Raw genomic sequence first — 27,028 nt, 5'->3', positions numbered from 1 at the left:
ACAACAATAGAGGACAAAATCATCATTGCTGTATGTGGATATCTGGAGCTGTAAGATACATACTTTTACAAAAATAGTTATTAAATGGATCTTGCTTGGAAGTAAGTGAGTGAGGAGGTCGGACAATCTGGCAAGTTGTAAAAAACGCTCTTTACTCAATTTGAGCTATATATACATATTGAGTTGCATTCCTGTCTTTATGGTGCGTTTTCATGTTATGTTGAGCAGCTGTCCCATGGAAAACAAAATAAAAAATAAACTATTTAGTGCTGATTAAATGGTGGCAGATTGTTTATTTATTTATTTAAAAATGTAAAGTTCAGGCTTGGTAAAGTGATGGAATGATATGTAACAGATTAGGGGATGCAGAAAGCTTTGTAAATGATTTATTCATGCGTTACACATCAACTATAACAGGTGTTTGACACTTAAGTACTGACTGGTGAGGGAATAGACAGCTGTCTTCTTTAAGTCTGTGCACCTGATGTGAGCTTCAGTGGGACGTAAAGCATTTGAGAGGTTCACTTCATCACTAGATCCACACACAGAACAACTCTGCTGATGAGAGAAAGGATTTAACACAACTCACTGGAATCACCTGACTAACGCATTTATAAATGTTTATCCACTTCAAAACAAATGAGTTACTCTTCTTCAAAAACGTTTTGCTTTTGAACCCAGACCAGCTTACAACTTCAATAAATCTTATTCTGATAATTTACTAATAGTTTGGTCATCATTTGCTATGATTAACAATTGTTTAGTGAGGTAATAATACAAAACAAATTTATAAGTATTTACAATTATTATGACCAGTAATTTATTTGATCCTGCAAAATGTTCGATTTTGAATTTTTGCGTTCCGCTAGGCCTATTTGTTTAAAATAATTCTGCATTTACAGTGCATTAGATCGAGACTTAGATTTGCATATGAGGACGAACGAGCGTGGGTTTGGCTAGATGTATTTGGAGGGTATTGCTCTCGCTCCTTCTGCACATATCCAAATGTTTCCATATTCGCAATGTATATGAATGTTAAACTATAATTTATATTATAGTTATATGTTTATATGTTTATATATATATATATATATATATATATATATATATATATATATATATATATATATATATATATATATGTGTGTGTAAATATTATATATATATATATATATAGATTCTTTTTTTTTTTAATGTAAACTAGACGGAAAAGATCATCCTTGGCATAACAGCAGAGTGGTCCGGTATACTACGGTCTATTTAAACTGACCAGTGTAACCTTTAAAATGTTTGGTTGACTGTACTTTATTTTAATAATGAACAGACTGCGATGTAAGTTTGAAATTATAATGCACTTTAGATGTTCAGTGTCATTTATACCAAACACAAATGTTGCTGGTTGCTAGTGTGTTTGCAACACTACTCAATTCCTTGATATGCTTTGAAAGGAAATTGTTTTTCTGTGATAACAAAGGCTGTTTTACATACCCTGGGGGTTGGTGCTGAAGTCAGTAGGGCTGCTGTAGCGGCCATACCCTGCCACCGTCCGGGCTCGAACCTGCACAACATACGGTGTGCCCGGCTTCAAACCCTCAATGCGTGCAGAGCTACGCTGGGCTGTCATGGTGTGGGCAATAGCTTCTCCCTGGTCCTGTGGGAACAGTGATAAAACAAGCCATATAAAACCAGCCAGCACCCAAAAGCAAGCGTCTGGCAGCTCTGGTTTAATCTGTCAGTACAACAAATCAAACACGAAGCAGGTATGTCTGGCTCTTTCTTCTCCTCTATACAAATCCTCCTGCCTTCATCCCTGCCAAGCTCCAACTTCCTTGCAGTATCAGTGTTCAAAATAAGGGATGAATCATGGAAGGAGTTAGGGAGGAGTGTTAGGATACGAGAGAGAGAGAGAGGAAGGGTTGATGCTGTTGTCAGGATGAACGATTATGGATAGAGGCAGAGGATGACAGTGGTGGAATTGTGATTGAATGCCCTTCGCTTCATTGATTTACACTGGCTCTTACCTTCTCATGGTATTTAATCTCGTAATCCATGATGATGCCATTTGGTTTTTCAGGGGGGAGCCAGGAAAGACTCATAGTGTTGGCTGAGGCCCCCATCAGGTGGACGGTAGAAACTGCAGATGGAGCTGTGTGGGGAAAATGGGAGAAACCCCTTTCATTTAGAAAGGCAAATTCCCATCACATACATTAATTACAGCTTTTTTAGTTTTTCAAGTACATATATCCATAGGGATGGATTCAGATGTTTTAGATGAATTTGTCTATATAGCCCTTCCGACATTTTCTTTTACCAACCATTACTTATTCCAGTAAAGACAATCATTAAATAAAACAGCACCATTTCCAGTAATTACAACCTCACATAAAAAGAGGGTAGGTCTACACAAAGCGTAAGTACAATTAAATGAAATCAGGTCTAATTTGTTTTACATACTCCATTTAGACCAAATCTTATAATTTTTTTCTTTTTCAACTTTGAGGGAAAAGGATATTTTTTCCATAACATAAATCTCATAAACTATTTCAATCCACTCTTCAATGGTTGGGTGGATTCACTTTCAACCATTTCCTCGTAACAGATTTTTTACTAGCTGCCAATAATATAGCCAGCAGTTATTTATCATAAATTTTCCATGTCTCAAACCCTACATTACCCAAATACAGTTTCACATTTAAGTGAAATGTTTACATTAAAAACATTGTTTATATGTTTGTGAATCTCTTCCCAGTAAGGTCTTATTATATGGAAGTCCCAAAAAATATGGTAGTGATTAGCTCCATTAGATCCACAAAGTCTCCAGCAGGCATCTCCGCTGCCTTGGTATCGTTTCTGAACCAGTGTGATAAAACATCTTGCAATGTTTTTCCAGCAAAACTCATGCCATGAGTTTGACCCGGTTGATAACCATTGTAACTGGCATATTTTTCCCCAGCTCTCCGGTGTGATTATTATTTTTATTTCACTTTCCCATTTCTACCTTATGTATTCCATATTTTCTTGTTTAGATAATTGTATTTATTTATTTATTTATTTCATATGGACATAGCAATAACATTGGACAAACCAGATGCATTGTTTAAAGTGTTATAGCACGTGTGCTAATTTTCAACACCTGTCCATAGGGGCTTTTACAACAGAAAAAAACACAATTGTTAAACAAAACACAGCACAATTTACACATGGGAACAACTTTGGCCCAATTTAAGCCACTGTTTGAGCTCTCTGGTGAAGATGTTAATATTGTTCTGAAATTTTAATCCAGTAGGAAGAGAGTTCCATAGTGAAGCCCCTCTGAAGGAGAAGCTAGACTGTCCAAAAGATGTTCTAAACTTCAGGAGCACACAATCCCCACTAACTGAGGTTCTGGTGGAAGGTCTAAAAGAGCCCTGATGCCTCTCCATGAGGCCAGAGAACAGTGGTGACACACAGTTGTTCAAACATTTAAAAGTCAATTTCAAAATACTAAAATTGGCAACATTTTCAAAAGTAAAAAGCTTATGCTTTTGTATGATATAACAATGATGCCATCTCATTGTTTTTTTGTCAAATATCTTAATAGCCTGTTTATATAGAGAGATAACTGGTTTCAAAGTGGACCCTGATGTTTGTGACCATGCTGTTATACAGTATGACAGATGTGAAAAAACCATTGCGTGCATAAACAATAAAGCCGCGTGATGTGACAACTCACCTCTAATAAAACGAAAACAGTTCAGATTTGATTTGACTTTCCTGCAAACATGATTTACTTGACTTTGAAACTTCAGGTGTTTATCCAAGATTATCCCCAAGTATTTCGTTTCATGAACCTCCTGAATGGGTTCATGGTCTAAATGAACATCAAAGATGCTGTCATGGGACCTCTGGTTGATAGAAAACCACATTGAGAAAGTTTTCTGTGTGTTTAGAGTTAAATGGGACAGCTGAAGCCATCTTGATATGTTATGTAAAGCCTGTGTTAACTGCTTCCCAGCCAGTACAGTTGTTTTTGCTGACACATGGATAACTGTGTCGTCAGCATAAAGCTGGCAATTTACACCCTGACAGCAGTCTGTGAGATCATTTATATACAGTGAAAACAATAACGGTCCTAGAACTGACCCTTGAGGCACTCCTAAGTCATTTGGACTCAGGTTGGATTTAATGGTTCCTACTTTCACACATTGTTCTCTACCCTCCAGGTAGGACTTGAACCATAACAGGGCCGCAGCTGAAAATTGAAATTGCTGTAATTTCTGCAATAAGATACCATGGTCCACTGTGTCGAAGGCCTTCTTCAGATCTAAAAACACAGCACCTACGACATTCCCTTTGTCCAGTGACCCTTTGATCTGTTCCAACAAGAAGCAGTTGGCGGGTTCTGTGCTGTGTTTTTGTCTGAACCCAAACTGCTGGGGATGCAACAATTGGTTATTTTCAAGATGTTCTATTAATTGCTCCGCCACAGTTTTTTTCCAACATTTTGGAAATGACAGGGAGAATGGAAATAGGCCTGTAATTGCAGGCTTGATCTTTGCTGCCTGACTGAAATTGGAGTGATTACAGCAATCTTCCAGCTCTGTTGGAAAGTATTTGTTTGTATTGACAAGTTTACAAGGTAAGTAATAGGATTGAGTAAACTGCTAAGATGTTTTTTAATTAGATCTACATTAAGATTATGTATGTTTCTTGATGTAGAATTTTTCATATTGACAATAATTTTCCTTACTTTGTCATGCAAAACTTCTCTTATTTTTAAAAGATCTGTACTGCTAAGCTGATACAGCATTAATGCATTATATAATTTGGAGATAATTTTGTTGCTTGGTCTGGGTTTGATTAATGATAAAAATACTTCCAGGAACCCTGATTCACTTGTTCCTAACACCCCTTTAAGATTTTCGTTAAAGTGATGTCTCACTTGCAGGTATCTAAAAAAAATCATCTTTTACCAGTCCGTAATCTTTCTGTAGGTTTTCGAAACTTTGGAATGCCCCTTTGTGGGTAAATGAATAATAAGTAGTTGAACCTTTTGAGATCCATATCTTAAATCTATCATCGATTCTGTTTGGTGCAAAGTCTGAATCATAGGCACAACATCTCATAATTTTAGATCCTTCTCCCAATCTGCAAATTTTAACTATTGCCTTCCAGGACTTCAGGAAGCTGCCTGATATAGAATCATCTGGGATATCCTGCTCCTCTAGTAGTTTGTTATCACTCAGTAGAGCTGTTATTGGAATTCCGTTTAATGTCGTACTTTCTATTTCTTTCCATGTTGCAGTATATGTTGGTGAGCACAGGCAGACTAAAGATCTCAATTGGGCTGCATGGTAGTAATCTTGTAAGCAAGGAAGGCTCATTCTGCCCTTCTCTTTTCTTAATTGCAGTGTCTTCAATTTAATTCTGTGGCTGGGCTGTAATTGATGTCGTACAATCTTGAGAAGTCCCTCTGTAATAAAACACCCAAATATTTAATAGATTCAGCATCCCATCTCCAATTATACCTGGTCTTAATCGAGTCTGATGGGTCATAATTCAATGTTAATATTTGAGTTTTGTTGATATTGATTTTATAACCCGAAATGAAACCAAATTCCTCTAGTAGTTTCATCAGTTTTGGGAGTGTCTGAGTAGGTTGTGTTATACTTATTAATAAATCGTCCGCAAATAGGGCCAATTTTTGCTCCCCGGATTTCATTGTTACCCCCTTTATATCCGACCTCTGCCTAATCAGTTGACTCATGGGTTCTATAAATAGGGCAAAGAGGAGCGTCGACGCACAACACCCTTGTCTGGTTCCTCTTTCTAGAATAAATGAATTGGTTAGATCTCCGTTGATTTTAATTCTAGCTGTTGGTTTATTGTATAGACCTGCAAATGTGTCAATTATAGTCGTATGAAAGCCAAATTTTGCAAGTACTTTATATAAAATGCCCACCTCACTGAGTCAAATACTTTCTCTGCATCTAAACTTAATATCAATGTCTCCAGTTTTTGTTGTGTTTCATAACCTGCAGCATTTTCCTGATGTTATCTTGGGTCTGTCTTTGTCTGCCAAACCAGTCTGGTCCTTATGTATTAATACAGGTAATATCAGTTCTATTCTTTTAGATAATATGGAGGTGAATAATTTATAATCATTATTTAAAAGACTTATAGGTCAATAATTCCCACAATCCAATTTATCTTTCCCCTTTTTAGGTATGACCGAGATCATTGCCTCCCTCCATGGTATTTTAATTTTTTCAAAACCTAATTAAACATTTTTAATAATGTTGGGAGTAGCTGATCTTGCATTGTTTTGTACCATTCTGTAGGAAATCCATCAGTTCCTGGACACTTCCCCGTTTTTTCATTGGCCTGTTTACGCAGTGGTATTGCGCAATAAGGGAAGTGTTTAATATACAAACTGAACACCGCTGTTTTCAGCGGAATCTGAGGAAGGCGGCAAAAAAACCCGCATCTCTCTAGCATAAACAGTTTTTGAGATAACTACACATTTGTAAAAGTATGCCATTTTGGGCGGTACCGCCCAATCCGTCCCCAGAGGGTTAACAGTTATATTTTTGTTTTTACGATCACAAAACTCAAAATAATGTTTAGATTTCCACTTGAAGAAACAACCACCACACTTGTCGTCTCCGTCCATTTTAATTAACAGCATGAGTTCTCCAGTAATTCATTAAAGCGCATGCTCAATAACTGACGCAGCTGGGACAAAACGTGATTAGAAATGCATTTTAGTTTATTTACTTTAATATTTTTTTTCTTACCAATACATTTGTAACGCAAGTAACTTAATTTTATTGACATCAGTAACTGTAATCAAATTACATTTATTATAAATGTAACAAGTTACATTACTGCGTTGTCACGAAAAGTAATTCGAATACAGTAAATACAGTTCCTTTGTAACGCGTTATACCCAACTCTGCCAGAGAGTGGATTTTTTCTTATTATTCAGGTGGATTGACATATAAATGGGATCATGGTCTGAGATAGTGCTAACTTTTATTTCACAATTATCCACCCTACAAAGATCACCTTTAAGCATAAAAAAAAATCTATGCGTGAATATACATTATGAACGGATGAATAGTGCGAATAATCTCGACTTGTCGGGTTTATCTCTCGCCACACGTCCACAATCCCCACTTCACACATCCAAGTATTTAATCTTCTGCTAATGTTTTTGGCGCCAGATTTCCCATTTGATGAGTCAATTTTCAGATTTAATCGGACATTAAAATCTCCGCCACATATTAAGATCCCTTGACTTTTTGTTATCATTAGATCAATTATATGTTTATAAAAGGACATGTCACTGCCTGGAGGTACATACACATTAAGGAGACTCATCACAATTCCTTCTATTTTACCCGTAACCATAACAAATCTGCCTTCGCTATCCTTATGCTCTGATATGTGTTCGTAATTTACAGCACCGGACATCAGAGTCGCTACTCCTCCTTCCCGAATCATGGGAAGAAAAGTAAACGTGTTTAAATCCTGATTTATTCAATTTGGCATGTTCAGAGTCACCAAGATGTGATTCTTGCAAAAATGCTACCTGAATTTTATCCTTCTTTAATTTTGATAAGATTTTCCCTCTCTTCACTGGATTGAGTACTCCGTTAACATTAAATGATGCTAATTTTAAAGACCTGCTTTGCATCTATGTGATTCCCCCTTTCATCCCGTTCAGACACCTGGTGCACAACCCCCCTCTGCAAAAACCGGCAGGGAATGAACAACTAACGTATTATTAATAGAACTGAATATAGTTTGTCTGCGTGACTCCCTATGTAGGGGTCTATAGAATTGACCCTTTTGAGCCTCCCAAGGTGGCTAAAAGGGAAAAGTCCCCCTCCTCAGACCGGAGGGAGAGTCCCTTACCTGCAACAGTCGCATAGTGAGATAATAAAAAAAGTTAAAATAAAAAATAAACAATAAAAAAAAGGATTCAAAGGTGAAAAATTAGTCCTGAACGAACCAGTCAATCCTGTCATGAAACTCCACCCTTAATTACCGTATAGTTCAAGGGATCTCTCCGCTGTCCTCGAGCTTTGGATTAAATCCTTTAGGTCCCGGAAGGAGCCGGTGATGCTCTCCTGAAGGTTCGGAGCTTCTCCCTGTAGCTTGATTCCCATCCGACTCTGACTGTGTTTTTCCTCGCTCGTCTGTCCACTCTTGTCCAGGATAACCGCTGCACCTGCTCCATAAGCGTCTCCGGAGGTCTGGTGGTTGTTACAGTGTAGCCTCTTCTCTGCAGGTCTTCTGATGCCTCCTCTATAGTATCATAGGTTTTGGTTCCGTCGTTGTGTCTCATGTGAAGCCTGGCCGGGAAGAGAGTCTGGAATTGAACTTTTCAGCACTCAGCGGATCTCTGAATATTCTCTTCGTTTCTTGAGTATCAGAGGTGGATAGTCGTGATCCAGATTTATGTGGTTTTCTTGCCAGGTAAACCCCTTCCTTTGCCATGCCTTGCGGAGTACTGACTCTTTCGTTTTGGAAACTTAAAAACTTAATTATGATGGAGCGTGGCGACGCTCCCTCCGGCGGCCTCGGTCCCACCGATTGATGAGCCCTTTCAATCTGCAGGTCGGGCATGTCATCAGTCAACTCGAGACCCTCACGTAGTAAACTTTCCACAAACGAAACCATCGTTGTTGACTCCTTTTTGGCTTCCTCCGGTACCCCGTAAATCCTTGTTATTGCGTCTGGAATGACTTTCCAGATCCAGCAGCTTTTCCTCCATCTTAGTGTGCAGCTTTAGCATAGCCTTGATGACTTCCTCTGTGTTTTGGATTCTTTCTTCTGCTTTCTCTATTCGCCCTTCTGCCTCGTCCAGTCGGGCATTCACCTTCCCCATTTCTTCTTTTATTGTCTCTAGTTGCTCTTTATTTTCTTGGCGAAATTCTCTTAGTTCTCGCAGAATCAGCTCCAAGTCGGCCATTTCTCCCCATTGTTTGCTAGCTTAAACTTGTTAGCTGCTAATAGTGTTGTGAAACTGTCTATCTCACCCTCTGTTTTTGGACGATTTTTATTGCTCTAAGTGGTGTTATAATTCTTACCCCCCTGTCTACGTTTTTTTATTAAATTATTTATTTGGCTTATATGGGGGAATTTCTCTAATTTCGCTGGTTCAACCGGGAGCTCTATCACTATGCGGCCATCCTAACGATGTTCCGACCGGAAGTCGGAGAAATCCTATTTTAATGAACGCTGATTTTTTATTTTTTTTTCTCACATGTGGAGCATGCTCACATTCAGGATTATCAACAAGCTGCTTTGATCTGTAAGCATCAGACAACTATGAGTTTTGGTCCCTTTCGGGGCCCCAAGCCACTCAAACTGCTCAGACAGAATGGATTCTAAAGTCTCTTGTGAAAACTACCATGACAGAAAAACCGGAAAAGCTTAGTATCTGTCATATCCAGTCCACACAACCTACAAAGACATGCAAATATATGTATGGGTGCACACCCCATTTGTCCACTCCCTATGTTCTTTGTTATGACCCATGACAACTGTCTCTCTGTCTTCCATAATCTCTCTCTCTTTTTTCTTTTTGGACAATTATGCTCTTTCTTTGCCAAATCACTGTTGTTGTATAAAATATTTATTGTTCAAATTGTAAAGTATTTTTGTATCATGTCAAGTTGTGCTTGTTTTTGTTTTTTTTTTAGGAATAAATGCAACCTGGGTGTTTTTTTTCACCCATATATTTGTGTTAACAACTTTTTCCATAGCTCCTTCCTTATTAAAAAAAAGCTTTTTAATCCCCAGGTCTTTGATCCTTTCCCTAGTAGCTCTTTATTATTCTGTCTGTCTCTTTGTCCACCTCCCCAAAAGCTCACTCTCCCCCAACCCAACCCAAGACCATCAACCTCCTAACCCAGGCCTTGCTCAGAAAAGCCTCACCCTGAAGACAATGCTCCCTGGGGAGCCTGCTTGCTTACTTTCACCCCAGGATTAAGGGGCCTCATCTTTAAAAGACAGTGGAAGTAACCATGATGCCCCATGAGCTTATGGCCCATATTTATTTTTTGTCTTAAAGGCGGGGGGTGAAATGCTCATTTTCACTCAATATCCTGTTAATCTTGAGTACCTATAGAGTAGTACTGCATCCTTCATAACTCCAAAAAGTCTTTAGTTTTATTATATTCATAAGAGAAAGATAGTCTGTACCGATTTTTCCCGGAAAAACACGAGCGGCTGGAGGCGTGACATGTGGGCGGAGCTAAAGAATCACGAGCGCGAGTAGGCTTTTGCGTTGAGAGCGTGTGGAAGCTATCACATTACCGTGAGGGAAAAACCATCATCCCAAACAAACCATGGCTAACAGTCAGATTCAGCCGTATATTTATGATCCAGAATCAGATCCAGAGGCTGAAATTTAACAAGAGCAGCATCAGCAACTATGTCTCTATGTGGTATGTACTGAAACTGTATATATTTGCTTTGGTTTGGTTTGGTTTTGGAAAATGACTAAGTTCCACTTTATGTCGTCTTTTTTTTTTTTTTTTTTTTTAAGCTGTTCATGTTAAAAGTGCAGTTTGATGACAACATCGCATGTTGTTTACTTGATGTGCTTACACGCCGATAGTTAAGTTAACAACACAGAGATATTTGAAGCAGTTTTACTCACCGCCTGCGGTTCCAACACACGATCGTGACCCTTTTTCGTTGGGACTGCATCATCCTTAAGAAATAAACGATGTGCAAATCCGTCGTCAAACTGGGCCTTGTTTGTAAAACAAGCATCTTCGAAATGCAGGGAACAAACACAAACACTTGCACAACTCCGTTGATGCTCTGTAAAAATAAACTCCATCCACTGGTCCCTTAATGCTGTTTCTCTTTTGGTAATCTGTGCAGGGTTGTCTTGCCCTGGCAACCAAAAACACACTTCTTTTGTGACATTTCGCTCTCGCTATGATCAGTGAATGTATCTGCTGTGCTCTGCTCTACGGGAGCGCGCGCTCTTCTGGGAGATAATGTGATCACACACCCTCCTGAATTTTTTTAACCATGGGGGTGGGCTGCTGTGTGTGTGTGCATGTCACCCCGGGATTGACTCATGTGCAACAACTGCCCGGGTTATATGACAATGCCTGCGGTCAATCCCTTATAGCAAACAGAGGCATTCGTGGACCTGGGTGCTGGCATAGACCACTAAAGAGACTTCTCCTGAGAAGTCCAGTGTCAATTCAAAACTTGAAATCACGCAATAAGTGGCTTTTTTCACAAGGTTAATGCATCTCCTCTTCTCTCTAACTCAGCACACTCTAGCCTAGAGTAGCTTAGCTTTGCTACCGAGCCTCATAGCACAGCTCTCTGGCATAGATGCATTCTGTGGGCTGAGCTCTTTGGGTAGAGTGCAGTGGGTTGGAAATATCTTAAGAGAGGCCATTACATTTCATTATTTCAAACTAGAACATGTGAAGAAAAACTTTTTTGTAACCTTTAAAGATACACATGGAAGAGAACATTTGTAACCTGTTGGCGTCTCTAGAACTAAAACAGTTAAGGTAGTTTATGGACCATGACAAATGGAAATAAATCGCTGAACTCACCAGCCTGGTTGGTGGTGATGTTAACAGAGGCAAAGTGGGGTACATATGGACTCTTGTTGGAGACTCCATTGACGGCCTGAATCTCAAAGCTGTACTGGGTGTGAGCCTGGAGGTTTCTGACCGTCACATGTCTCTCAGTTAGCCCAAGGTGGCGGGGAGAGATATCCACGTTGTCATCACATCGTGTGCAGGTACCACGGTCAGGCACACATTTCTTACAGATGACGTTGTAGAGAAGGTCCTCCCTTCCACCTTGGTCACGTGGCTCGCTCCACTCAAGTACAAGTGACGTCTCATTTACACTGGAGATGACACTGCGTGGAGCTGAGGGCACGGCTGCAAAAAAAAAATGTTTTACTAGCAGGTTTAACCTTGGTTAGTAGCTTTCCCAGCAGGTCCCTTAGCAAAGCCGGTGTTCAGCTAGTTGAAGCCACAAAACTGGTTTGGCTGACCAATTGAATTCAGTTCCCTAAACCCCGACAAAACATCCAAACTAAGCAGCGCCTGAGCAGAGGAAACCAACGTAGTAAGCAGGTAAGACCAACAGACCAAATTAGGCTAGTTTAAAATGTTTTTAAGCAGGAAATTTGAATAAAACTGGTTAAATGGGGCTTCACATACACTTAATGCAGAGCATGTGCTTTCATGTAACTAAAATTAAGCGAAACCTTGTCTTTTTCTCACTTGTGCTGTTCATTTTAACATCAAAAATGGCTAGAAATAGCTGTGGTGTTCACTTGGGAATTTTTTTTTTTTTCGATGTATCTGTTCAGAGTGCTGACAATGAACACAAGCAGAAAGGAGCTAATATAAAACAGGAGAAAGGGAAACGTTTTGAAACAATCCCAGTAGTCTTCTGCGTGTTGGACAGAGGGATTGCTTTACATATGGATGAACATATGGACATAAATATGGTGTTATATGGATCAATGTGGCTTTTGAGAGCAGAGAACATGGCAAAATAAACAACACTCCTCATGTTTAGATAAGTTCACGATGGGTGAAATGGCAGTTATTTGAAGACATTACTCACTGGTGCATCCTGAGTCAGGCGAGTCATTGTCCGCCCGATAGTAGCCTTTCCTGCAGGAACAGATGCTGGCGGCACCAGAACTTGTCCTGCTGTTGGGTGGGCACGGGGAGCAGAACCCTTCACCAAGTTTCGTTTTAAATGTGCCCGGACTGCAAGCTAAAGAGAGAAAAGGGTTGTTTACTTCAACTGCCAGATATACAGACTCATAGCTATAACAGCATATTTACATTTCTGCTACTCATTTTTGGTGTATTCTTCCATCTAGTTATCTCTTCATTGCATTCAGCAGCAAAATCAATAGCAATTTCCTTTTTACAATTTGCATTTTGTGAGCTCTGCTTGCCTTAATTTAGTTTCTTACTTTTGTTTTCCTTGCCCACAGTATGCAGTCTAATCCTTTCCATCTTTGCATTGTAAAATATGAAGGCGCACAGGTTCTTGCTTACGTATTTGTTTGGCACCATTAATTTGCTGTTGTTTTTCTCCAGGGAAATATCCCTCTCATGACTAGATGAGTTCCAACAACATACCCTGGCCTTTAATAAACCCCATGTGCATATGCTAACCGTCAACTTCAATTACAAACACATGGCTGTTAGTTTCAAAACAAGAGCACTTTTCAAAATGAACTCTTTCGATCAATACTCAAACACAGGGAATGTCAATGTTGGACTGCAGGAAGTGTTCCTCTAAGATAAACAAAGCATATTAAAGACTACAAGGGAAAGTGTAAGCTGTTATCTTATGAATACAAACATTAGCATGTCATTTAAAGGTCTTTGGCCTTTGTGGAGCTCTGACACCATTTGCAGAGATTGTGTACACATTTACGCATCTATGATAAAAGCAGAGGTGCTCTCCTGGCACACAATGCCAGTGTGATATTTCTGCTCAAAATGTCACTCAACTGATCAAGTAGTCAGTTTATGTTAATAACAAACAAGGAAAGGAGTATAACGACAGTTCCCAACCTACCGAGCGGTTTTAACAGTGATGCTTAGAAATGGTAAATAACGATCGGTCCCTATTTTTTTTATTTAAAAAGATCTGGTTTATGGACAACACTGGTGATGTTCCTGAGGTCACCTTCCAAGTTTCCTATCTCAAAATGTGCAATATTGACAAAAGGGTTCATAAGTGCAGGGATACTGTTAACTTGGGAGCTTATTGGTTTAACTATTATTAAGGGGAGGCCAGAGATAGAAGACGGAACATAGAAAACAGTTCATGAAAGAGTGTAGGCCTTGTGAGTTTGGGGTTATCGCACATAACGTATCTGTTTGGATATTAATGAGTCCTCAGTGTTTTGCCTCGCATTTCAGATGTACATAAATCAACCATAATCTTGAGGAGACGAATGAGACCATCTAGCTCTAGCCCCTATGAAAGACTGCTTGAAAACACGCTTCAAAAAACTCAGGCTTTTTTCTGAAGGGTTTAAATTCTGATTAATCGCTTCCAAAAAGGTAAGAAGTCAGCCCTTTCCTTTCATCCTCATCCTTCCTCTAGCAGCTCTCCTGACAGAGCGAGAGAGAGGAGAGGTGAAAGAAAGCAAAGGAAATGCAAATCCTGTGGATTTCTTTTTCTCTTACTCATACACCCTCTCCAGTACAGTCTATTGCTCACATTCTCATTGAGAGCAGAACATAGGACTTAAGGGAGTGATTAGAATGTGTGGTGAAATTCAAAGAGGGCAATAGAGAGGTGACAGAGAGATTTATCCCTCCTTTAGATTCCGGTTGGCTTGATTAGAAAACATTTTGTCAGGGCACAGCCGCCAGGGCTTTCACCTTGAGCCACCACAAGCAAACAAATGCATTTTTTAACTGTACATCAAGCAGCAGATTTCCAAAGGACTGTCCACTGTCCCCTACAGGTATACGCATGTTTGTTACCAACATGGCAGTAGTATAAAACGTCCTTCATTACTTTGACAACTACATATATTCTCTGAAGAAAATAAGTATGTGAGTGACGCAAAATTTGCTTTCATTATGTGAAGATTTTTTAAATGGTTGGTATGGCATTGCTATGTGATTCCTAACTTGTTAGGGTACAATGCGATTAATAGGGTTTTGTGGTAGATTGTCAAGTTTGCAATACTATTTATAAGGCATTCTTTCTTGTTCTTTTTGTATATTATATGGTTGCTAGCTGGTTTCTTATCATCTATGTGCCTACCTCAAGTGATATTTTAAGATTATCATCCCTAACCCTAGCCCTTATTTTAACCTTAACCCTAACAGCTGAAAATTTTAACTAAATTGCTTAGTAATAATTAGTAGTATACAGTTTAAAGCAGCATTTATGCTGTTTAGGGTGAAATACATACTATTAATACTGAGGGTTAAGCATTTGTGTAAATCTCCAACCCTCTGTATGAACAATCATAACAGTTATGATGACCTCATACACCACAAATAATCTTCTTCCCTCTATACACAGATGATTTGCCATTCAGTTTTATTCTTTACTCCAGAGGTTCACTGCTCAGTGGCTCTGTCTTTGTAGTTCTTTTAATGTGCTGGAACCAGCTGTCTCTTTGCGACCTTTCACTTCTGGTGCCTTGACTGTCAGGGTTACTTTTCTTTCTCTATCTCGCGCTCTTCATTAATGTTTCACTGCAGCCCTTGCTCTTGGTCCGCAAATCGATTCCGGTCTCCTCTCACTCCCAGCTCTCCATTTGACCCTTGACCTCCCGCTGTCTGCTCTGTTCACTTTCACTGCGGTTATGTTACACGCTGGCTTAATTTACCTCAGCCTGAACCTGATATGTTTTTCATCAAGACCGCTCCTTTCTCTCAGCAAAATGTTCCACTCTGATAGACATACAGACTTATGCATTGCTTTGCTCTGCTTAAATTGAGGTCGAATAACCAAATTTGCTGTGAGGCTAAACACCTCAATAAAAAAACAGGATGATTCGTCCATTTTGCTTAACGTGATACAGAGAGAAAAGACAAATTGCACAGTGAGAAAAACACATATATCAGCACTCACCTTGACACTGAGTGTCATTAACTGCAGGCTCGAACCCAGCCATGCAAGTGCAGGAACCTATAGGAACCATCCACTCTCCATCTCCATTGCAGTAGAGTTTAAGAGGGACAGACACCTCCAGAGCATTCGCCACACAAGTGCCACGGGCAATGACTAGTGATGTAGCCTCAGCTCCTGTGGCTGTCTCTGGGAAGACGGCAAAATTGACAATGGTTGTGGAACACTTATTGTAGAAAACTCGGACGGAGATTAAAGACATGCAGGTGCCCAGGTCCTGGAAAGCCAGATAGAAGCCAGCCTTGGAAAGTGGACCAAAGCTGCGAATCTCGGTATTGACCCGGCCAGACTCCAAAATAGAGAAGAACTTGTCCGGAGCAATGGTGTCCACCTTAACATAATGATTCTCCATCCAAAAAGGACTGGTGGCAGTGGCCGAATCCGAGTCGGACTCATAGTAGAATAGATTGAAAGTCTCTTTACATGATCCTGTGATGTTGGGAATACTGTTGCAATCTCGTACTGTGAACTTCATCTCCACATAAACACGGAGAACGTCCTTTCGAGGGATGAAGTCGCTGCGAAGCCAGTTGTTCTGGTTAAGCTCACGAACGTTGCACACTTGGTACGTTCGGATAGGGTTCATGGCATCGTCGTAACCGCTAACTTCCTCCCACTGAGAAAAAAAGGGAAAATAGTGTCACACAAGTTCACCTTCAGAATGAGCTAACACTTTATATACACTGCATTGGAGGACTCTCCTACAGAACATTAGCAATAACAAATGCTTTATCTAAAGTACGGTAAAATACACTTTATTGTCAGTATTACAAATGAAACCATTCTCATTTTGATGTTATCCAGGGCTTTAGAACTCTGAGGTGTTATGCTACGGAGGTAAGGCAGGCAATAAATTGCTGCTTCTGAGCTCTTGGCCCACACACCGGAGCTAAGAAACAATATAACGGAGGGAGCAAGCAGAGAAAAGAGTGAATGGGGTGGATGAAATAACATTTTATGCTTTTTGGTTTGTGCCTTTTCAATTACACATTGTGCGTGGTGACATTAAGTGGGGAGCCGCACGTTGGTCTTTCATCTGCGTTCGCCGGTTCAGTGCGGAAACCCGCCTGGCAAATTCATCAAAATTATCATGAAGTGTCAGAACCCCATTGAATAAAGCGATGAGTGGATGTTTACCGTATACCTCGAGTGTGGAGTACTCTCTGCATCACTTCACAATCAATTACCTTTCAATTAAACCATCATGATTACATTGTATTCATGCAGATCAACAAGCTGCATCCAACGCCCTACCAAAATAATTTCCTACTCATCTACCAAAATTAAGAACATGCATCTTTTGAAAAGGCAGGTGAGAGAGGTTGATTGCATTTAAGGTCAAACCATGTGACACCACAACTACTAAACAGTGAGTAAGAACGCCTACTAGCAATCTTGGCAGCTAATGAAGGTTTGTACATCAACATTGGCTTGTTTAAACAAACAGCTTACTATATCAACAAGGAATGATTCATATGCATTTCAGTAAAGGATCAATTAGATTCACGCACAACCTTGGAAAACCGTCCCAGTTCTTTTGATTACAGCACGTTCAAGAAAAGCAATCCTAAATGAGAGAATGAGATGTAGCCAAAAAAGGAGAAAAAGAAAACTTGCACTGTGTCGAGAGATCTTTTGAGAGCGTAGTGTTTGTTTAGAGGTGAAGTCTTTAATTAACACGGAGATATGGATGTTGCACGGACAGGCCATTCATCCCTATGGGCTCAGGGGACCTGAGGTAGACAGGGCTTCCAGAAGTCTCTGCTTTATCACTGCCTTTCTGAGCCAATGGTAAATAATAGGCATCAGGTCAATGTGACAGAAGAAAGAATGAGGTATAAATAGGCATTTAGAAAGAGTGAATATGGGAATGAGGAAGTGGCCCACACATCGCACTATTTTTGGGATAGTAGGGCACCAAACATATGTAAGATGCCCGATCAATTTCTTTTCAACTTTTTTTTTTAGAGAAATATGCCTATGAAGGGCTTTAAGCTATATTTGCATATTGAACGTTGATATGAGAAAGTACATACTTCAGATTCAATGTAAAAAGTTATGCTGCTTCATGTATTTTAGACACAAATGCTGCTGTGGATTGCTGTGGTTCATTTATAAATATATAAGTGCATTAAAGCTTTTTTTTAATTTTTTACTCAGTTTGTTTAATGCAGGTCATTATATTTATTTTTCCTTAATTGTGTTGAAGTCTGTATTTATCAGTGTTTATTTCTCAGGTTACAGGTGTCAGACTAATGACTTATAGAGGTTTTTCTTTCTTTTTTTAGTTTAGGCAGAATAAATGAAAAGAGAAAACGATCTGCTGTGTCAGACTGGGATTTATTCCAACTTTTTGCCCCTGTTTTTATTATCTGGGCACAGTTCCCATTTCGGTTTTCTGCGTGCGACATACCACTGAACTTAGTGTCACACAAAATTAAAAACGAGTGTGCCGTAGGAAAGAGAGATATGGAGGGTGCCAATTAAGCCATTGGCTGAAAAAAAAACATGTCAAAATTGCATTTCATCCTAATAGAAATAATAAATTATATTTAAAAAAAAAAATTTTTTTGACAATTGATTATGACAAGCAGGCAACACACTGCCCCACCTTACCCGAATTCTCATAACTGCTATAAATAAATGATTAAATAAATATGATTTAAATTCAACAGAATTTATCGAACATGCTAATTTTTCATGTATAGCCTTTAATTAATATTATTATTATTTTGCATATTTAAACAAAAACAAAAATATAGTGTTTTATACAGTCATGAGAAATTAATGCGAAAGTAAAATGTCTGAATGCATCACAAAAATTTAAATTTTAAGGGAAAATATGCTGAATTTTTATGCAGAAAAAAAACATATATATATATATATATATTTTTTTTTTTTTTTTTTTTTTTTACAAAATATCCTGTTTTGATCTGAATTAACATTTGTTTTGGGATTCGTTTCAGAAGGAGGACTGAAATAAAAAGTGGAAAGAACACTGGGAAATTTAAGGCAAGGAGACACTGCTCCCACATTTCCCCTGTCTGTCCTAAAATACAGTGGCTGGTGGGCTGGTGTGGGTGAAGTGTAAAGCTGTGTGCATGACAGAGAGCAGAAGGGAAAACACTGGGCAATGTATATTCTGAAAAGAGGCATCTGTTGGGGTGTAAAGGGGTTGTTCTTGGGCCCATTGTGCTGGTGAATTTTAGTGCATTAATGAGGGCAGGAGGGATATTTGCAGAATAATATATGGATGGGGAAGGTGAAATGCCAGTTGATTTGTGTCTTTGGCCCTGCTCTCGTGCCTCGGTGCATTGGTGCTAAGTTGCTTGGAAGTAAAGGTTTTGGGGAGGGGTGACTGCAACAGCTGAGATGGTGTAGCTGGGGGCAAGAAGGGGACAGTGGACACATGCAGGACCCCGAAGAACAGGATATAAGGAGGAGAGGTGAAGACCAAAAGAATTAGACAAATCCCAACAAAAGAAGTAAGAAAAGGCAGCAGTGTCTGGGTATTGTGAAAGATATACAGAGTGTAGGATACTTCTGCTGTGTCTGCCAAAAGCTTGTGGACACAGATTTGACTTTTGGAGAATGAATGTAACACGGCTAGGGTGAAATCTGATCTGGGCATTGCCTTTATCTGATGAAGCTTAGAGTTTCCTGTGTTTAACACACTATATTTGAACAAGACTGTAACTGGACCTCTTATAATACCTCTTGATTTAAAGGTTCGGTAACGATGACATTTATGAGAGAATTGCACGAAACCGGTCCTGAACATGCGTAATTTTTAACCCTCAAATTAAATATTTCAGTGGAAAGAATAAGAAATTAAATTTGTCTTAAAAAAAAATCGAGGCCTATTTTATAAGTTTGTTATTTTTTAATGATTTTTAATGACAATTAAGACAACTTGTAAGTGTCACTATTGTAAAGGGGGTGGGGGGGGGGTCTATATCACTATTAAGTGAAAATTAAATTAAGCAAAACAGAAAGATGAAACAAAATGAAAAGCAAAACAAAATCAGTTTTGTTCAGGCCAGGACTCTTATCGAACATGTCCAGTTTATGGAACATTTTATGGCTGAGTTACAACAACTTCTCTTGCTGTGGCGAGACATCAAAATTTGTCATGGCGCCAATTTAACATTACACAGGCCTTTAGAATAGACTGAACACAAAAAAATACATTAATGTCAAAAAAAAAAAGTTCTAGCTGTAGTTTGTCTAATTAGGAATTAATGTGAAGATTAATTTTTTATTCAATTCTGCAAGACAGACTTTCAGGAAAGGAGGTGGAATAAAAATGAGCTCCTAAATCTTAATCCCGGATTCTAGAAGATATCTTCCTCAAACCATCGGACAAGAGGAGGTGGTGCTGGTCCTTCACGAGTCACTCTAATCTGTTCATTAAGCCTATATATAAAGCCTTAATATATAGTATTTCACAATACTTCATGGTATTCTAATCAAATAATTTTCTGGAATCTTAGATCTCTCAGAACCTGACACATTGTAATTCTGAGACTCCAGGAAAGTTCTGTAAAATGTTGGTGCTGGAGACTAAATGCTCCCTGATAGTTTCACACCTAATTCACTTAACACACACACACACACACACACATTACCCACAGTGACAGGGACAGAGTGACATCAGATGTATGATAGTTTTTTAATTTTCTATCATCCATATAGTGTTGTATAGTCATGAAACTATGCATATTTCCTCAGAATGACTTGTTTTCTGTGTGTACATTTTTTTGAAGTGTTTAGAAGCTGCACTTAAAAAAATAAAAGACATTTACTGGTTACTTTTTACTGTTATTTCAAAAAATCACCACGACAAAACCATTCAAGCCATTCAAAATTCATCCGCACCTGTTCTGTAAGATACATTCTTTAAACTGGTAAAAGAGGATGTGGTGCTGATCCTTCAAGAGTCACTCAAAACGTATCTGTCCATAAAGCCTATAAAGAATTATTCTTAATATACAGTTCACAATACTTCAGCTTGTTATTCTAATAAAGTGAGGGTCATTTTATCAGTAAAATACATAAAATTCATATTATTTTTCTTTGAAAGATTTCTATAAATGATTTAAATCATACTTGTTTCTACAATAATTATTTAAAAGTGATCCTATGGCTCCATCTGGTGGCCATTATTGGTACTAAGAATTGCAAGCTTGATTTATATGTTATGATAGTTTTAATTTTATGCTGGCTCTTGAAAATGATAAAGCTATGAAACTTACTGTGCTTCCTTCAAATGATGACTTCTACGTATATAAAAAATTATGAAGAGTTGGAATTAAAAATTTTAAAGATATAGTAAAATAACTATTTTTTTATGTTACTTTAATAAATCGCTATGGCCACACCATTTAAGGTATCCTAAACACATTGGCAATTTAACATCTTCAGTATATGACTTCATGTTAAAACAGTTTGGTGTGAACTACTTGTGTCTTCTTGGAGGAGAATGAATTCATTTACAGGCTGAGTTTATCATAAATCCACAATAACATTCCTGAGTTCTGTATCAATCTGTGTTGTTGTTTGTTTATTTTAATTTTTTTATTTTTCATAGGAAGAAAACTGACCCTTTACTCTCCTTTTTAATAAATGTGCTTATAAACCAAGACCAAGCTATTTATAGCTGTATTTATAAACTGCTTACTACTGACTATAAATATTGGGACAAGGCTTTATAAAGCATGAACTGACTATTTACAAATGAGTGAAGTTATTATAAAGTGTTATCAATGCATTTACTAATGTTAACAAATTAGACATTATTTTACAGTGTTATCAAATCCCTTAAATGATTTGTAAGTGTTTTGTAATGATTTTATTGACCTACAAGCATTTGTGAAAGTTCTGCTTGCATTACAGCTTAGTCTTGATCTGTGAGCTGAACAGATTTACTGTTACATCCATGAGATTATGTAAATTCAAATAAATATCATGTCACAGGATGTCAGAGGTCAGTATCAAATTAATTTGAAATTATTATTTGCAGCACAAATAAGGTTTTTTAGGATTTTTAAAAATCCCTAAAACTGTCAGAAAAGGATAAGGCCCAAGATTTCTATGTGACTGGCTAAATTTGTTTGTTTTTATAACTATAATGCATAAACTATGAAATTATACAAAATGTATAAAAAAGTACAAGTTATTCTTTTCCTATGTTTTTTATTTATTTTTTTTATTTACATTTAAAAAAATTAGCCTACTGCAATCATTCTAAACAGCTTGAATAAAACCTGTTAATATTTATTATAGACCACTATAACTGTGTATAATCTAACAAACGAGTTTATTATGAAAATAAAAGTGTGTACACCAGATAAATTGGACGATAAAGAAATTGCTAACAATAGTATAATAGAGCATGTTTTAGGTTTTTAGGCGTTTAGATGCAGAAATGGACAAATCAAATGTAAAATAAAATGTAATTGATTTAATTAATTAAATATAGATTAAGTCTTGTTAGAGCAAAATAATAAATAAATACGTACACACATTAAAAAAGCAGCCAAGATGAATGAGTTTAATTTTTTATATAGATTAAAATTGAAGACAGAAGCAGCTGGTATATGCGGTCACTTAATATTAAAATCCAGTAGATCCACTTCAGATTTATTTCTCAACAGTTTATGTTCACGTGGCTGTTTTCGTTTATATTCGCCAAGCTATTATGTATTTTGAAATAATCTTGTCCGTGATGTGTTCGTTCTTACGACGAAAGGCAGAATCCTGCAGCTCGAGAGATACGTTATTCTGCCAGTCTCGCTTTCAAATAGTCTTGCGCACTTAAACGGGTCACAAACACATGCATTTAGCTCTTGTTGTGTTAAAATGGGTGTATTGTGTGCATTTATGGCAATAATTTATTTTAAAAAGCTCTTAAACAAGAATAAATTCGTTAGTTTTGAACTTGTGACACTGTGCACGCTGATCGGAGGCAGTGATTTCAGATAGGCAGCCGCAAATATTTCATTTTCACACAAACAGTTCAAAAACATTTTAATTTAGCTCCTGTTGTGCTCTAATTGGTGAATTGTGTGATATCGCTGCAATACTTTATTTTTAATAGCTATAAAACAAGAATAAACTCGTTTTTTCTGAGCTCATCATTCCACACGCTCCTGCTCAGAGCGGTGATTCATCTCTCGTGTTTCTCACGTATCACTGACCACACATCAATTATTAATGAGCCCTGACCTGATAATAATCATATATGTTGGTTTAGCTTGTCAGTGTGAATTAAATCCAAGTATTTATTTGTATTTTAACCGATTTAAAAGTGAAACCAAAAGACAGTCTCCTCCCTTTTTTAGCCGGTAACTGCACCTGTAGGGGCGCTATTTCTCTCAGACAATGGAAGTCTAAGCACACACACTCAAACAGAGGGACAGAGTGAGATGAGATTTCTGACAGTTTTTTTAATTTTCTGTTATCCATACAGTGTTGTAAAGTCATGAAACTATGCATATTTACTCAGAATAACTTTTTTTTCTGTATGAAAAAAGGTTTTGAAGTGTTTGGAATTTAAAAATGCAGGAAAATTAATAATTCCATCTTTACTGTCATTTAAAAAAATCACCACGACAAAACCATCCAAGCTATCCAAAACCCATTCACAATTTAAGTTCCTCAATGTTTTTTCAACATGTAGACAAAGTTTGGTGTGTATAGTGTTACTCTCCTCTGAGCAGTATGCATTAATTCACAGCTAAATGTAAAAAACAATCCACATTCAAATCAAAATAGCCGACTTCCTGTTGGTCGTAGCTGATGACTGTGAATTAGAAAGTTGTCCGTCTTGATAAGAACAATTTTTGTACTGAGTTTGGTGTCTGTAGCTAAAACTAACCCCCCCACTTTTGACAAAAGGTGGCGCTATAGAGTGCCTCTTCCACGCCCTCTTATGAACTTTTGCCAGTGTCTAGCTGTCACTAATACTGATATGTGTTCTGAGTTTGATGAAATTCTAAGCATGTTATATGCCTCAAAATCACCTGAGAAGTATTCCAGTTTGACATGTTGCCACGGCAACAATATTTTTAGATATCAATATCCCCCCAGCAGATTTATATCGGCTGTGTTTTAACATTATTCTGATGAAGTTTGAAGGAAATCGAGTAAAAATAAGATGCTGAATTCAAAGCATTTTGAAAATGACACACTTCCTGCTGCCAGTTGGTGGCGCTATAACTTTGACTCCTAATAGTCACATATATGCGATCGACATCATACAATGAATAATCTGATGAAGTTTGATTGAAATCAGGAAATGTATGTGGATGGTATTAGACACTTCCTGTTTCTCAATTCTCGCCATAAATTCAACGCCTCGCCACGAGCAAACCGTTCGAGATATCAAAAATTCCCTGGCAATTTTTCATCCCCAATGTCTTGAGATCATGTTGACCGAATTTGGTGGTAATCGAGTAAAAAACCTATGACAAGTATATCAAATTCCAGAGCATGCGCTTTTTACATAACTCTAAATAGCTGACTTCCTGTTGGGCGGAGCCCAATGACATGCAATACGAAAATTGTTCGGCACAATGAGATCTATATGTGTATCGAGTTTCATATGAATACGTGCATGTATGTGTGAGCTATACATCAACATTTCTGACTGTGTTCCAGGGGGCGCTGTAGAGCCCCTGTGCCACGCCCTGGTCCCAGCCTCTGCAGGCTCCTAAAGGCCACAGATTCCAAAGTGTGTGCAAATTTTCAAGAGTTTTTGAGTATGTTAGGGACCCCAAAAGCCCCCACAACTTTGACGAAAAATATGAATAATAAACCCTAAATAGCCAACTTCCTGTTGGGCGGAGCCTATGACATGCAGTACGAAAGTTGTTTGGTTTAATGAGATCTACATGTGTACCGAGTTTCATGTGTCTACGTGCAAGTATGTATGATATATGGCCCTCAGTATTCCAGGGGGCGCTGTAGAGCCCCTGTGCCACGCCCGTGTATCAGTCTCTGCCCGGCCCTAATGGCCGCAGGTTCCAATCTGTGTGCCAATTTTCAAGAGTTTTCGAGCATGTTAAGGACCCCAAAAGCCCTCGCCCTCCAGGCTTGAGCCCTAATAAAAATAAAATTGCAGAATAAATATAATGAAATACTGGTCTTTTTGATGTTGAGGTCAAATGTGACCTGGAGAGAATGATTTTTTTTTAGATTCCCCCCTGTATACTTTATTTTGACTGAAGGAGTGGATTATATTAAAAGCTGCAGTAGGGAACTTTTGCCGCTCTAGCGGTTAATAAACAGAACTGCTTGCGTCTTGCGGAAGAACATTGTAGCCAGAACTACTTCTCTCTGTTTATGTCTATGAAGAATCACAAAGGTACTGGGTTACTCCGCCGCGGTACCCCCGAAGCAATCTAAAATAGTCCAAATATAAACACTTATTATAGGTGCACCCTAGTGATTCAGGACAAGCCAAAAACATGGTTTGGAAAATGGATTCATGGTGTACTCGCTTATTATGTTCATTTTTCTACATTTTGAACACAAACAAAGTTACGGACCGCAGCTCTGATTGGTTATTTTTTACCGGGAGTGCATGACTTTCTGCAAATGGCAATAGGACCACTGGGAGGAGCCAGATTATCTGTCTCATATTCTACTGTCAGGACATAATGACAGGTTTAATAAATATGTAAAAAATATTTTTTTACAAAAGTTCCCTACAGTACCTTTAAACATGATGGGCTCAGGTCACCCATTGTCAAACACACAAAAGTAATAACTGACCCCAGTTTCAGGATGTGCGGCCCATGCGAGCTCAGTGGTGGCCCATTTGGTGTCCATCAGTGTTTCTGCAAAACAAAAAAAGAAAGATCCACTCAGTTTGAGGAACAAGATTAGTCTAAATAACATGCAACAACAAAAAAAATAAGAAAACTTTGAGAGGAGGTGATTTCAAACTGTGCAGGACGAGAAGAGCGACAAACAACTGTCACTGTCCATATTGTTAATAGGTATTAATGCATTACGGGAAATTCACGGGTGCAGGAATGGAGAAACGCTATCATGCTAATCAACAGTGAAAAGACGGAAGAAAGGCGAAACAGCTTTGTGGGTGATCCAGAAGGCATTGTCAAAGATTTATGACAGCCCTCCTCTAATTAGATTTAATTAGCCGTGTATTTGCTGGGTGGGAAAGAAAAGCTAAGTGTTTCTTAAAGACAAACCCGCTCCCCTTCCCACACGTACACACACTCGCACCCTTAAGTTAGCAGCTCAATAGCACCATAAAACTCACAAAAGGAAGATCTTCACAATTTCTTCACTACCCAATATGCTCTGCCTGTCTGTTTTTTCAGTTTTTATCCCACCAGCCATATGTGCAGCTCTCTGTTTTTATTATAATGAAAGCACTCACTCAGCCTAGACTACCAACATATTGAGTCAACCATTTTACCTTCCGCCACCTGCTTCGGCTGTTTATACATCGCTGCAGTTACGACTGAACGCTGAGACTGTGTTTACTGCATTAGATGAATCGATGCACTGAAAATAAATATCAGAGGATGCTTCCTTTAAAGTGAGGGATAAAAACACTGTTACGCCTGATATTAAAATTCATGCAGGGTGTAAAAAGTTGAAATGGTTGTGACTACATGTAGAATTATGTGTTTTTATTATTATTATTATTATTATTATTTATACCCCCAAACAACTCTAAATTTGCTCTAGGTTTAAAAATAAGAAGATTCTATGATTGGCTTGCTTGTAAATGGTATCTGCACATCATTGTCATGGAGATACTTATAGTCAGGGGCGGACTTTACCATTAGGCAAAGGTCGGCAATTGCCTTGGGCCCCGAGCTACCTAGGGGCCCCCAAAATGCCCCATTAACTTGCTTAAAGATTTTTTTTTTTTACTTCATGCAAAATATATATTTCTAAAACTCCATTTGCGAAAAATGGCATCAAATCATTAGTTTCGCAGACAGGAGCCCCCCCCCCCCCCCCCCACCACCTCACTACATTGGACTCACTACATCCATTATTTCACTTACTGCGCATCTGCGAAAGTGAAAAGGCTGTAATCCGCCAAAAAACTGACAAAAAAGTGATTGACAGTGATAGACAGAGTGTACAGAGAGAAAGTGTTGACAGTAAAAATGAAGGACCAAAGCGGTGCTGAAAAAAGGAAGAAACAGGAGGAAAGCAAAAAGTTTTTAGCAAAATTGCCGAAGGTAACAAACTTTTTTGTGATGCCCGACCCCGCTGACAATGACAACAACGCTAACACCATCATGACTGTTAGCATTGCTGCTAGCGTGGAGGAGCTACCCGTTGCCGCCGGCGCCGACAGTGCTAGCCC

At 38.4% G+C, this 27,028-nt stretch overlaps 1 protein-coding gene across 1 annotated transcript; it reads right to left on the bottom strand.

Moving 5' to 3' along the window:
- Nucleotides 1-304: 304 nt before the first annotated feature.
- Nucleotides 305-25,528, bottom strand: LOC113072602 (ephrin type-B receptor 3-like). Its single transcript, XM_026245594.1, has 7 exons — nt 25,450-25,528; nt 15,616-16,288; nt 12,616-12,771; nt 11,583-11,918; nt 2,022-2,146; nt 1,489-1,651; nt 305-555 (listed from the first exon to the last, which is right to left on the bottom strand). The coding sequence occupies exons 1-7, from the start codon at nt 25,504-25,506 to the stop codon at nt 533-535; spliced, it is 1,533 nt and encodes a 510-aa protein (XP_026101379.1). The 5' UTR covers nt 25,507-25,528; the 3' UTR covers nt 305-532.
- Nucleotides 25,529-27,028: the final 1,500 nt, after the last annotated feature.

The sequence above is a fragment of the Carassius auratus genome, unplaced genomic scaffold (genome assembly GCF_003368295.1).
Source record: "Carassius auratus strain Wakin unplaced genomic scaffold, ASM336829v1 scaf_tig00009639, whole genome shotgun sequence".
In the NCBI taxonomy this organism is placed as follows: domain Eukaryota; kingdom Metazoa; phylum Chordata; class Actinopteri; order Cypriniformes; family Cyprinidae; genus Carassius; species Carassius auratus.
Note: the sequence above shows the minus strand (reverse complement) of the source record. Positions and strands in the feature narration are given on the sequence as shown.

Excerpts from the sequence above, each read along its gene's own strand:
- LOC113072602 (XM_026245594.1), bottom strand. The coding sequence starts at position 25,506 with ATGGACACCAAATGGGCCACCACTGAGCTCGCATGGGCCGCACATCCT. Across the intron at positions 16,289-25,449 it reads CCGCACATCCTGAAACTGGG|TGGGAGGAAGTTAGCGGTTA; the intron begins GTCAGTTATTAC and ends TTTTTTTCTCAG. Across the intron at positions 1,652-2,021 it reads AGATTAAATACCATGAGAAG|GACCAGGGAGAAGCTATTGC; the intron begins GTAAGAGCCAGT and ends CTGTTCCCACAG.